The sequence below is a fragment of the Poeciliopsis prolifica genome, unplaced genomic scaffold, assembly GCF_027474105.1.
Source record: "Poeciliopsis prolifica strain line A6 unplaced genomic scaffold, Auburn_PproV2 SCAFFOLD076, whole genome shotgun sequence".
Lineage (NCBI taxonomy): Eukaryota > Metazoa > Chordata > Actinopteri > Cyprinodontiformes > Poeciliidae > Poeciliopsis > Poeciliopsis prolifica.
The window spans coordinates 1010199-1024281 of NW_026562451.1; the positions used below are offsets into that span (position 1 = coordinate 1010199).

General features: G+C 40.6%; 1 protein-coding gene across 2 annotated transcripts in view; it reads right to left on the reverse strand.

The window, feature by feature from the left end:
- syne1a (spectrin repeat containing, nuclear envelope 1a) overlaps positions 1-14083 on the reverse strand; it is a 137049-nt gene that overhangs the window by 80586 nt on the left and 42380 nt on the right. For both annotated transcript variants that reach the window (XM_055021455.1, XM_055021456.1), the window contains exons 32-54: positions 13836-13996; positions 13425-13581; positions 12341-12568; positions 12163-12258; positions 11842-12029; positions 10876-10999; positions 9932-10098; positions 9663-9816; positions 8883-9538; positions 8366-8545; positions 8127-8280; positions 6989-7147; positions 6239-6421; positions 6046-6147; positions 5601-5804; positions 4362-4569; positions 3650-3762; positions 3173-3378; positions 2941-3099; positions 2572-2851; positions 2220-2392; positions 612-921; positions 364-528 (exon numbers count right to left, since the gene is read on the reverse strand). In XM_055021455.1, coding sequence (XP_054877430.1) covers positions 364-528; positions 612-921; positions 2220-2392; positions 2572-2851; positions 2941-3099; positions 3173-3378; positions 3650-3762; positions 4362-4569; positions 5601-5804; positions 6046-6147; positions 6239-6421; positions 6989-7147; positions 8127-8280; positions 8366-8545; positions 8883-9538; positions 9663-9816; positions 9932-10098; positions 10876-10999; positions 11842-12029; positions 12163-12258; positions 12341-12568; positions 13425-13581; positions 13836-13996 — 4527 coding nt within the window. The remainder of the gene's footprint in view (positions 1-363; positions 529-611; positions 922-2219; positions 2393-2571; positions 2852-2940; positions 3100-3172; positions 3379-3649; positions 3763-4361; positions 4570-5600; positions 5805-6045; positions 6148-6238; positions 6422-6988; positions 7148-8126; positions 8281-8365; positions 8546-8882; positions 9539-9662; positions 9817-9931; positions 10099-10875; positions 11000-11841; positions 12030-12162; positions 12259-12340; positions 12569-13424; positions 13582-13835; positions 13997-14083) is intronic.

Sequence of the window (14083 nt, forward strand, 5' to 3'; positions counted from 1 at the left end):
TGAATTCAAGCTCACAAATAAATCCAATCTCTTTGTGTTATGGCTCTTAAAACAGTAATTAAAAACAACAAGACATGACACAAAACTCAAAAACCAGTAACGCCGGTAAAAGCCTCTCTACTAAGATAAACAACCAACTGGACGATACGACTGAACCTTTCATTGGGCCACACTTTGACACAACATTAACAGACATGCTGGATGAAAAAACTTTGTTTCCCACTGACTTGTTGGTTGAAACTGAAGAAAATTTGTGATTGATTCTTCTGAAAGACAACCATTTTATTCATTTTTCTAGTAATGTGACAATAAAATAGCAGTAGTAGAAGAGATGCTAAAACAATTAGTGATTATTTTTGTTACCTTTACGTCTGACAATTTTTTTCCGATGGAGGCGGAGTCTCCTGATGTATCAGACCAATGCTGCAGCTCTTTCCCTGCAGACATCAGCCAATCAGTGAGCTCCCGAACAGCTTCCAGGTAGTCCTGATGCTCCAACACCACTGCCTGAGCCAGACGAACTCTCTCCTACAGAAAGAACTCAAAGATTAAAGTTTCTCAAAATACTTTTACTCAAAACAATGAGTGCAATTTTATATGGTGGCATTTACCTCAACCAAAGTTGTGAGATGATCAAACTGCACCTGTAGCTGAGTGCGAGCACCGTGGTTAAAGCTGGCATCACCCGTCTTTTTGAACAGTTCTCTGGCTTTCTCCTCCAGGCTGGAGAGCGCCATCTGGTGGTCTTCCAGGTCAGCCATTAGGGCTCTGAGCCTCTCCAACTGGGAGGCCTTCTCTCTGGGTCCGGGCTGTGGTGGGAGTGGGGCGCACACCTCCCTCTTCACAGCTTCCATCCATTTTTGCAGCTGAGCAGCACTTTCTAGGTATCCCCCCCACTGAGACACAGTCCACTCTAATCGACTGGAAAAAGAGTATATTCCTGTTTTTATCTCTGACATGTCCGACTTAAAAGCAATGATTAACCACTTAAAACCACAATTTACATTTAACAATCTGTTTCATGGCCAAAAAATATCTGAGGAGTTTAAGATGCAGTAAAGATCATGGATAATCTCCTTAAATCTTAAGTCTATATTTCTAAATAGTCAGTACTGCTGGCCAAGTGTCTTGATCCTCTTTTATTGGAGGGGTTCAAACACACAGTCAAAGATACACACCCATAATATTCCTTGCCATCTGTCACCCCAACGTGCATAAACACCCAGTATCCACACAGAGACACCTCTCGTTCACCTGCTACCCCTCGCCTCCTGTTCCCGCTTTCCTCTTAAAACACAAACACTCCCCCCCGTGTGACCCGCTGCTTGCCATCCCCCATTTAGCCACTAATGAGATCAATTTTTTTCCTAACAGGAACTATAATTGCTCAATTAAACACACACACAAAGCAGGTCATGAGCATTGCTTAGGCACGTGCACATATGAAGAGGGCAAACTAAGACATATCAATCAGATTTAGAAAACAAGACGAATATTTCTCATTATGTATTTACCCTAATGGTAATTAATAGGAATGACACACACTCTATCATGATGAAAACAACAAGCTCCCCACTGTGAGGACTTTCTGGCACACAGATGAATTGTCTCTAAAACGGCCATAAGGCAAATCTTTTAGTGGCAAATGATAAAAAGCAAAGTTGAAAAGGGAAGAAATGGATAAAGCAACAATACAAGTGACAAAGTGATAAAATGAAGATCTCTTTAGTTTAAAATGTTGCAATTTTCTTCATAGATCTTTCTAAATCTGAACTGACACTGACTTGAAAAGGTATTTATAATTTGCAAAGTATCAAACTACTTTGTGGTTGTGTTTTCTTGGTACTCTATAATAACAAAGAGCAGAGACCAATTGTGAAGTTTAGGTTCCTGTGTCAGTCTCTGCTGAAGAAAGGCATTCCCACAGCATGATGCTGTCAGCACCGTGTTACACCGTAGGGCAATTTTACATATTTCAGTGACATTGTTCAAATTTGGTGTCATCTGACCAGACCACATTATTTAATATGTTTGATCAATATGTAAACTTATTTATTGGATGAAATCTGGAGGTGGTAAAAGGGGGAAATTCCTCCACTTCACTATTTTGCATTAATCTTTGCAAAAATAAATTGACGTTTGTGGTTGAAATACGACAAAATATTAAAAGGTTAAATGGTTTAGCAAGGCAGTGTAGATTCAAGCAGTGCATTTCGTACCTGTGGCAACTCATTGCAGTAACCAGCAGTGTCGCCCATGCATCCTCCACTTCCTGCAGCTGAGAGCGGACCACTTCCTGTCCACCAGCTCCATAGCTACGCAAGGCGAGCTCAGCCTTACCCATCACCATATTCAGCTTCACCTCCCCTTCTCCCTTCAAAAGCAGGATGTCCTGTGCAAACAGAGGAGAGTCTCTGAAAACTGGAAATAGACAAAAGAACTGGACCTGGAAAGGCTTTTCTAAAACAAACATCCCCCTCTTGCATCTGATTTAAAGAAATCTGGATCCTTGGTAGCAAAGTTTATTTTAACATGTATTAAGCGTAGCGTTCTTGACACCGTGTGTCTCACCTGCACGGTCTCCAGTCTCTGCTCCAGCTGCTCTTTCGTTCCAATCGTGCTGTCCACGGTTCCCAGTCTCTCTTGGATCTCCTCCAGCCAGGCCCAAACTCCCTGGAGGGTGTCTCCAAAGGCCTGGCTCTCCTGGCAGCCCTGCAGTCTCTCCCTGGCTGCCTTCAGGAGGGCTTGGTACTCCATCTGGAGCTGGCCCGTCACTCTGACCTCTCCTCCCGAACCTCGGCCGGATTCAGAGAGAGCCTGGGCCTCCTGACAGACGCGCTCAATGGACTCCCTAGATAAAAAGAAAGGAAAAAAATATCACTCTGACAGCTGATCTTCCAGCATGTACAACATATGGCCCCAGGCATCCCCTCGTCAAACCTTTGTGCTATCAGATCCTGATTTAAGTTCTCTATTCTCTGCAGCTCGTCTGTGGGATCTGATGCTCCTCTCTGGATCTCTGTCACAACAGCCTCGCTCTTGAGGCCGAGATCAATCTTCTTCAGCCACTCTCGTGTATTCGCCACACAATCATCAAAACTAATACAAAGGGAGGAGAAAAATGCGTTAAATAAAGATTTTTTATTGTTTCATCAGAGGTTTTGCAGCTTACTTTTTCAAAATGTCAATGCTCTCTTGCAGGTCTTGTTGGCTCTGACAGCAGCTGTCCTGGAAATTCTTCCACTCTTTCTGACAGGAGGAAAGACTTTCTTTGACCTGTGCCGCTCCAACTTTGCTCAGGTGGAGTTGAAGTTTCTCAGCTTCTTTACGAACCTGAGAGAGACGCTCTTCACCCTTTGACATCTGCTCAACTGAGCTCTATGGTAGGAGAGAGAAACATGTTACGTTGGCACTGACAAATTGCTGAAACAGTCCCTAGATTTTTTATTTATTTTATTTTTTTGTCACCACAAACTTTGGCTTGCTTTATATGAAAAAAAAAACGCAACAAACTTTCTTTTTTGGATATATATTTATATATAAAATTTCTCTAGCCAGCAGGTGAAACAGGAACTGACGAGAAACTGAAAGATTTTACAAATTTATTGTACTACTGCAATGACACAAGTGCATAAAGAATCAAAAGTACCTTCAGTCTTTGTAACTTGGCTGTAAGGAGGACGACATCTCCTGATTGATTAAAACAATCTTTCAGCTCCAACTTCAGTTCTGTGAGCCACGACTTAAAGTCTTGGACAAGCTCTGTTTTGAGGAGAAGAAAAAAGACAGACTAGCTGCAGCCCAAAAGCAACGTGTAGAGAAGTTACAGAAGTGGGCACAACAAATAAAGGCCAGAGAAGATTTAAAAGTCAAAGGAGGAGAAGAGGAGAGGTAATGTGCATCCTGCAGAGGCAGATGGGAAGTGTGGGCGTGTCCACAGCATGCAGACTTGCTGCCTTGGCAACAAGCCTGAAATGGCTCCCTCGAGATCGGATGTGACGAAGTCGACATTGCTCTCAGAGGCACAGGTGTGTGTCGAAGCGAAAAGAGTGCATCAGTGTACCTGATAATGTGCATGGACAGTGTGTGGGTTGTAGTGGGAGGATTGAGTGTCCTCTAGGGAAAAATGAAAGACAATCAACCGCAAATCTGTTGCACAGCTAACGCGAACGAATTACACTGCTTTGAGTAATTGTGCTGTGTTCGATCGGCAGATTATGAGATTTTAAGCACTCTTCTGAGTCTAGTTTCTCTTCTTCTGGGAATACATTTAGCTTACTACTCCTTTTTGACAAATCACCATGTTTATGTGACTAAAGAAATGACACCTTTCTAACCTAAACCCACCCATCGTGCCTTACCATTGAAGTGGAGCTGTAATCCATCCTGCAAGCTGCCTCTGGTTTTGGCACAGCGTTGGGCAACAACCTCGGTTCGCTTGGCGATGGAGGTGAGATCAGAGGAGAGAACTGAAAGCTCATGAGACGGATGCGTTCTGCTCAGGGAAGTCAGGGCATCTCTAGCCGAGTCCATGTCTGCCCTCTGTCGCTGCACAACACTCTGCAGGTCCTTTAGTGAAAAACAGTGAGAAATCAAGAGCTACAACTGTTGCATCATCGAGATCTCAATTTGATTTATTGTTTCTACGCCACACAAGGGTAGCGCTTTGCTCAGAAAGTGATGTTTTATTTCTGGAAATATCATCTTCGGGACAAAAGGAAGCACAATTTGAGTGATGTAAGGATTTTGAAAGCAAAAGGTATCACAACAGGAATGATAGACGAAGCAGCTTTTTTTCATTAGATTACTCACCAAATAGCCAAGTATTATCAGTGCTTAAACTAAAGTTAATAACAGTATTGATATCACCTAGGGCAACAGTGGGAAAGTAAGTGGGCAAGTCACCTAAACCCAGAGTGGATGTAGGCAAGTACAGCTTGATAAATGAGACTAAATTGCTTTGAGTTGTCAATATGACTCAAGAAAAAAACATTATATAAGTCTGTTTAGCATATTACAACAACAAGAGAGCTGTGTCCTACTATTCTTATGGAGGGTTAAAACAATACCCTTTATGCTCTATGCAGGTTGTTTCTGCTACAGCTTTTTGACAACAGTAAGTCATGAAAAACTTCCTGTTGAAGATACTTGGCAAACATGTGGGAGTCGGCGCTCTGAGTATCTGAGTAGATAAAAGCTAATTGTAACTTTTTGGGGAGTATGTAAAATTAACTCTGAATAAATAGTGGTGGCAGCATCATGCTGGGGGCAATGCTTTTCTCCAGTGGGGACAGAGAGGCTGGTCAGGCTTCTTTAGCCTGGAGCTAAACAGAGAAAAATCCTAGAAGAAAACTTGTTAGAGGCTCCAAAACACCTGAAGCTGTAGCAGATGTTAACCCTTAACCACAGCATCGATCCTAAAATTAACACCAAATTCCTTCCAGATATGTTAGTAAACATTTCATTTGTTAATGTCAAAGTTGTCTTACTTGCTAAAGTACTCGCATTATTTACTCAATATTGGATCAGATTGTTATGGAAGATCAGTTTAAAGCTTAAACATGTCCCAACCTGAACAGAATAAAATGATAAAGCTGTACCTTCACTGTACAAATGTCTTCGAGGGAACCAGCTTCTGTGAGGTCCGACAAGGATCCCTCCACAGCCTCCAGCCGCTCGGTCATCTGGGACATAAGGTCATCAAGTCGCTGCTTCTGGAAGTCGAAGTAGGTCAGGGTGTGTTTGGCCTGGTTGTACGCCTCCTGCGCATGGAGCATTTTCTTCCTCAGATCCGACTCCAGAACCTGGTTAGGTAAAATCAGTTTATTAAAAATAAAGTATAGACTATCTAAACCAGTTCATAACACTGGGTAAAGAGTAAAAGATGCTTAGTAGCAACTCCGTGCTGTAGAATGTTGATTTTATGTCTTATAGCCAAAAGTTAACAGAAATAAATAGAACATCAACACAATGTGATCTATTTAAGCTTTGTAGCTTTTTTGCTTAACACAGATGAAACTGAATACAGGTTCCCATAATATTCACCTGCATTTGTATTGGCGTCTCCTGCAGTTTGGCTCGTTCCTTCAGCTCTGCCACTCTCTCCTGCAGGATATCCAACAACTGCTCCCTCTTTTCCACCTCAACCTTTAGTTCAAAGTGTGAGAAATGGAAATTAAGCCCACTATCACCTCCCTGAACACCTCCTCTCTGTCATCACCATCCAGCAAGCTCTAACCTGAAAGTTGGTAAGACATGCCTCTGCCGAAGCCTTGTCACTGAGTCTGGCAATGCTGTCAGTGAGATCGGCGATGGACCCGGTCATCCACTGGTTGATGTCGTTCTCCATGGCCTTCAAGTCATCCCAAAGTTTTACACAGTAGCTGAGCCTTTCTGTATTTGTCTGGATTTTCTCTGAGACCTGAAAGAATAAAAATGCAAACACTAGCAGTTTGAGTGCAGAGCAGAATGTCTCTCACTCAAAAGCAGAGGAAGGGTCTCCCTCTTTTGTTTTTTTAACCGCCTCCATCTCTCCTTAACAAGGGATGGTGGGCTTTTCGGGAGGTGGCGGAAAAATGAGGCATAATTAGTTTGACAGATGTGGGAGTGAGACATGAGGACTATAACCTGTCTAGACATGTTTGTTGTTCTGTCTCATTTGTGACAGTTGAGAAGATAAATAAGTCCTAGCAAAGGATAAAATGTATAAATAAAAAATAAATCCTGGACTTAAATACCAAAATGACCCTGGTTCTTCGTTGAACTGGATTGTAGATAGCATAATAAAATGTTTTGAAAATCAATTCATCCTCTTTTCCTCATCATAGCATTTCCAATCAGGACTGTGATCTGATTGTTCCTGGAAAACTTACAGATTTTAAATTTGCTGATTCCAAAACATCTGTATTTAGACAAACTAATTTTATGATGCAGTTATTTTGCTAAAGAAGAGACATAGTGCAGTCTGTGTTTTTAAGACACAACTCACCAGCAGCCACTGATTCCTGAGAGCTTCCATTTCACTCAGGACAGAAAACATATCTGAGTGGGGAACCCGCTCCAATTCTCTCTGCAGGTCCTCAACCGTGGAGATGAGCTGGTCCATGTCATCTTGTTTTTGTCTCAGTTCAGCTTGGACAGTTTCATGCTGCATGGAAAGACACCAGAGCACAGATATTGATAACAGGCTGCCACTAGAAGGAGAGATATACTTCAAACTGAAGGGTTAAAGCCATTTGGATCCAAAGTATTTCATAAAGTCAGTCAGCAATCAGACCAATCTTCTTATGAAAGAAGCTTTGACATATAAAAATAAAAGATTCATAATTTTAGGCAATATCGTTACAACTGAGGGTTAATGAAACGCCAAAAGACAACTGCAAAACCTAAAATATATATTTTAGCACAAATAAAGTCAATCACTCTTGTCTAATTTTAACGATGCAGCAGTCACATTTTAAAGTTCTGGATCCATGTGAGTTCATCTGGTTGCAAAGAACCAAATAAAAGTATTTTTTCCAGCACAATATTGTACAGAAAAGAAAAGGGCAAAAATATGACAAGATATAAAAGAGATCCTCCACTAAAATACCACAAAGGCCCAAGCTCAACTGGATGCATCCCAAATCTCCCACTGAAATATTGTCCAAACGTGGCAGAATGGAAAGTCTTTCCCGATTTATGGCTATGGATTGCCAGGTTTGTCTCCTTTAAATCCAATTCTGAATTTCTGGCATGCATCCATTACAAAATGATTCAGGAGATGACATCGACTTAGTGCTCACTGATCACTATCCATACAAACATCTGTTAGATGCAGAAAGCAGTAGCCTCCTCTGCTCAATTATGAATTTTATATTCGGCATAAACAGTCAGCAATTAATCACAAACATAATCCAGATTCATACATTAGCATTGCTTTAAGCACAACAGGCAACCTCGAGAAAAACTGAGCTTGGTCGCTACGATCAAAAACTATGTCTTGAATAGGAAGCTAATAGTTACCCTCAGGCCTTTCTTCAAAAATTAATTATCTGAATTAATAGCTACAAATATAGTTAAGTATTTTTTTAATCAATAATATTGATTTATCAACATTGTTTTCTCAAAAAATAAACTCAACTAACTTGTGTGAAAACACTTCTGGCATCCTGAGCGTTATGGTTGTGATCAGGCAGATTGTGGGCAACAGCCTGAGCATTTTCCACAACAGTGGTGATGTTCGACTTCAGATGGAGGAACAAGCGAAGAAGGTCGACCACAACGCCGCTCTGCTCCTGACTGCAAGAGAACAGAGAGTGCAAATTAGCACGGAGCGCAAATTTAGATGAATGAAGAAGTCATCCATCATTCTTTCCCAGGTTACCTATTTGTTATTGTTGTATTCAGATTTTCCCAGGCTGCCTTCACCAGTGCCACCTCTCTGAGAGCATCAGCTGCCAACTCGCTGTCCCGCTGGACAAGCTGGTTCCCCTTCTCCTCTAACCATCGCTGGGAGTGCTGCAGAGACTGCAACTCATCCTCCAGCTGGACGAAGAAACGCAGCCTGGGAGAAACCGATCCAGAAAACAAACAATGGGGATTATCTGATTCCAGTATTATACATCTTTGTTTTAAGACGCAACACTGAAATGACTTGGTCCATCTGGCTGGAGTCCGGCTGCTACTGAAAACGGCAGATAGACTCTGGCATCGTTTAGATCTCTCCAATAACGACTTACAGGATGTATTTTACAATGTGAAATTATACAAAAGTCATCCCTCTTTTTCTATTTATATTTTTTGAAACAACAAATCAGGTATTTTGATGATGGTTTGATTCAATCTGATGGTGTGCCAATTGCTTCATTTGGAGTTTTTTGGCTCCAACAAAAGCGCGGTACCTGTTTTGAAACGCCTGTACAGAGCACTCTCTTGCTTCCTCTCGCCTTGCGTCGTCTTCTAGCTTCTTCAAACTCTTCATCACTTCTTCTTTCCTCTCTCTGAAAGAGCACCACAGCGCCCCTAAAGCATCCGCTTCACTTTGCCTCCATCCAACAGCCCTCTGCACCTCCTCCAGAGCCATCATGAGGCCAACAGCCAGTCCTCTGCAAGATGTTCTGCTCTGAGGATCGCTGGTGCTTTCGGATCCAGCCGATTCTGTACCTAACAGGTGCAGGTGTGCCTTAGTCAGCATCCCGTCCAACCCAACAGCCTCTGCCTCAAGACGGGCCACATCTTTAGAGACTTCCACAATCCCGCAATGCAGAGCTTCAGCTTTAGAGTGGTCCCAGCTCCCCCTGCCCTCCACAGCCTCGTTAAGGTGACGCAAAGCCTTAGATGCTGCCTCACGCTTTGCGAGGAAAGTCTTTAATTTAGTCAGGCACTCCTTCCGGACGAGCAAAAGACGCTGGGACTCATTGAAGGGTTGCAGACAATCCTCCATCCAGGCCTGCAGCTGCTGTTCAGCCTCTGGAGTGGAGCGATGGAGCAGAGACGATTCTTTCTGACTCAGGGTTTGAGTCAACAACGTGTTTTCCTGCAGCTGTGCCTCATGCTCCTGTAGCATTACACGAAAAATAGACTTACGTAAAATCAAAAATAGTTTTTAAAACTAGTTTACAGTAGCTACATATAGATCACATGTACATGTGATTTAAAAATGGAAATTGTTGGTGTATTACCTTTACTTCAGTGATTGCAGCCTCAAGATCTGAGATGTGAACAAAGGGAGAGTTTCTTAGGACAGACAGGAAGTTTTCACTCCTTTGTGCCACAGTAAGCAGAGTCTGATCAAACTGGTCCAGCTGATCCAGGTGCAGCTCTAGCAGCTTACTCCTAAAGAAGAATTAGATGGCAGATGAATGCCTATATCATTACAGTTATTATTTTTGACTAAAAAAACCCCATGAAAGATTAAAATTTTGAGATGCTTAAATGAATTGAGTATTACCTGTGTGATATATTCATATTGACAGAAGTGTATCTTTCCTGAAGTTGAGTAAGATTATAGTTGAGCTCCTGGAGTCGAGCTTCATCCGCTGTGGTGCAGAAACACAGCTGGAGATTTTCAAGACCCTGGAGGAGTGCTTCATAAGATGATGTCTCCTGCTGCATTTCCTGAGAAGTGGGAGTTCAACAAAAAGGTTGACAGAGGCTCTGAACTGAGTCACAAAGGCAACAAAAGTCATTACAGTGAACATACATTCAGTATGCATTCCTGTAAGATATTTTTCACATTTAGTTAATCAAAAACACAAACTTTAAAATATTGTATTGGGATTTTATATAATAACTAACACAAAGTAGTGCATATTGATTTTATATAATAGACTAACACAAAGTAGTGCATATTGATGTTAAATGATAAAACTTCTGAAAAGTATCTCTTTTTTTATTAATTCCCTTGACATAGAGTCACATTATGATTTAAATCATGAATATCTTATTCACTGTAACTTTAGTTGTCAATTTTATATTAGTGGAAAAACTCTACCGCAGTCTTTTGCAACTTTAACAGTTTCCATTACTCTTCCTATCCTACCCTTCCTGTGTCCACTACATGTGATTGTGGCAAAATGAAAAAGGGGGCAACTTGTGGCATTTTCTAAACAACAGCTTTATTCTTTGCTCTCCATTATGAAGGCTGAGATTAAATTACCTAGAGGTGGACCCGGACTACAACTTCTGCAGGCAATTGGTCATATTATAGCCAGGAATATCACATTTCAGATACTCATTTGTTAAAAAAAATAATAATAATAAAATAATTGAAAAACGTACATTAGTTTTTTTAATTTTTTTTACATTTCCAAACTACTCTACAAAATACAAAAAGACTTTTTCTAAACAACAGGTGTAACAACATTTGCAACAAAATCAAGAAGTTTGTTTTACCTGCACATTTTGAAGTTCATTCCTCAGTTTTACTTTATCTGCAGAGAGTAATTCGGTTTCCGGGCAGCATATGGATTCACATCTGATCAGCCAGCTCTTCATGGATGCACTCTCTTTTTCATATCTGCTCATTCAAATTCAAATTGCACAAGAGTAAAAGAATAAAGCTTTCTTTAACAGCAGATTACCAAATAACCTTTCAAATCAACATGTGCACACACTCTGTAACACTATATACTGTTTGTTCTTTTCAACATGAATCTGTATCAGTGAAATGGTAAAAATACATGTATGCAAATCTACAGAGAGAGAAAGTAAGAACAGAGCAACACACAGGCATACATGCATTAAAAAAAGGTTTGCGGCAAGAATATTATTTATTTTTAGAGTGATTTACTGACATGTCACACTAAACTGTAGCCACTAGGCTGGCTCTTTGCTTTCTCTTCACAAAAACAATCACTCTGGTGCAAATCTATTCAGTGTCAAACAAGTGACAAGAAAAAGAATATAATTAGAAGGGAAAAGCAAATGTTGACAGGGAAGCAGATAGAAAGACTCAGACAAGCTCTCGCTCTACTACTTCACACTAAAATGAGAGTCTTTCAGAGAATAACAGAGGAAATTGACAAGAGATGAGAATTCAGCAAAAAGGACACACGCACAATAACAAGGGGAAATTGCAATATTTATACAAACAGTATAAGAGATGTGTGTGTGAGCAGAAACTAAAAGATGACAGAGAAAGGCTCAGGAAATTAAAGATAAAAACAAAAGCAGCTGCTTTTGCTTTAAAATGTTTGGAGCATCGTTTTTGGAATTGACAGAAACCAATTAGTAATCTGAATAAAAGCCACTCAACATGACTAAAGAGAGACGTTTTCCTACAGTACAAAAGTAAGCAGTTATAACGACTAACGTCTATCAAACTATTTCATGCAATTTTTTGGTGAAATGTATGCATACCTTTGCCACAGAGCTAGAAGACTCTCCAGTGTGGATTGCTTTCCTGCAGCCTCTCCAATTAACTGTCTCTGTTGCTTCTGGAGGTCAGCCACCTCCTCTTCCAGCTGGCTGCCCTCCCCAAGCCTCTTCGAGGCTGAAAACAGTGCCATCAGCCTGGGCTTCAGCTGCTCAACACCCTGGCAGACCTCCTGAAGTAAATAAAAATATACTGGTGATGAACCCCAGAGCAGCTAAGAAGTTAAACCTTGAACACACAAAAAGTTACAAAATACTGGGATAGAAAACATAAAGGCACTTTAACTCTGGATGTATCTGTCTCACCATGTGATCCTGGAGGATCTTGTAGGTCTCAGATGATAATGTGCAAGTGATTGGACAGTCCAGTTTTTCTTTCAGATCTCCCATTGTTTTCTTTACCTGATAGTTGACAAATATGTCTGATTATATTTGAGCTGAGCTATAAAATAAACACCTTTTCGTATCTTGTAAGTTTGCCCACCTGTTCGAGGTTATCATTGCACCTCTGCCTGTAGGAGGCGCTCTGGTTGAGCTTTAAGCCGAGCTGCTCTGTCCTCTCCATCAGCTCGTCACAGCATCGCCTCGTCTGTAGGAGTTGGACACGGATATGTCTGGCTTCTCCAGGGGTCACGAATCTGGACATGTTCTCAACGTCAGCCTCCATCTGGACAAGAGTCGTCCTTCTTTCCTCCAAACCTCCACCTATCATCTAGAGAGACAAGAAGCAGCAAAAATAATGATTATGAGAATCACATATTTAATTAATCTGCTATCATCCCAGAGAATTTCACGAAATACATACATTTCTAATTTGGTTCTGAAAATCTGAAATTGACCGATTATATTAATGATAGACACCATAATGAATTTTCTAGATCTGTACATGTGCTGACCCAATTTGTTTTTAAGTTATGCATAACATCCATGCAGTTACAATTTGCTATCATTTCCACATGCATGTTGCACACCACAGAAACAGCGCTTGAGCTAAAGGGATCCTTTGACCTTCTGCATTAAATTTTGAAGCCTTTTAATTTTGCATTAACTAAAAAATTATAAATAAAATTTACTGCAGCCCACAGCTAAAGTAGAGCAATAAATTCTACAACAGCGCTTATAATTTTGGTCGGAACTTCACATACACTTATCAATTATTTACTTGTTTTGTTTTGTTTTGTGGGTGGATGAGTAAGGTCAGTGAGTACAAAAAGTTAAAACAGGATGTTCAAGTTAAAAATTATTGTTAATTTTCTCTAATACACACATGTTCAAAATTGTACTACAAGGCTCAAATATATGCGTACAGTCAATCCAATATTTGCACATTGTTTCTCTCTAAAAAAGGCATGTGGGATATTTACCCAAATATTAGTGGGAGTCTGAATATATTTGACTCTGTACTATAATCTAAATCTTGTGTTAAATAGAGAAAATCAACAAAAAATCCTATTTGTTGTATCTAAATTTCACCCTAACTGCAAATTTAATATGATATTCATGCTGATGATGAGAATATTTAAACTTCTGATTGTAAAACAAACAAAAACGATAGGGGAAAGCCATACCTCCACAGTGTTAATGTGAGCATCTAGAGGATCAGAGGAGGATGTGGAGCTGACTGCATCCAGCTCCTTCTCTTTCTCGTTGATCCACTGAGAGACGGCCTCTGACTCTCTGCTGCAGCTCTCCCATTGCATACACATCTTCTCAAGAAGGACAAAACTGTGAAACAAAACATTAAAAGAAACACACAAAAGTTTGGACAGCAGACTCAAATCAAACAATTGTGCTCACTAATCTAAGAGTACAACTGATGATTCATGAGACTTATGTTGGCCTAAATGTCCTCCAGTTACTGCATCTTTGTTATCCCTGTTTCTTTGAACACATTACTCAGCTGAACACAAATTATACCATATGGAGTCACTGAAAAGAGGCAGAGAGGCTTAAAAAGGGAGGAAACAATAGGTACAAACTTCTCTTTGAGTTGTTTCTGAAGTTGTGTGATCATGTTTCTGGAGGACTCTGCCTGCTGGAGAAGAAGACTCTGATTTTTTGGCCCAAGCTGAATATCTTCTGCCTTCTCCAAAAGGATATCCGCTCGTACAGAATACTCCTCAAAATCTATAGAGAGCTCCTGGAAACAAAAACAATGGAAATGATAATGCTCACAGGATGCTTTAAAATCAGCTTTAGTTAATACTCAGTCAAGATTATATTAAGT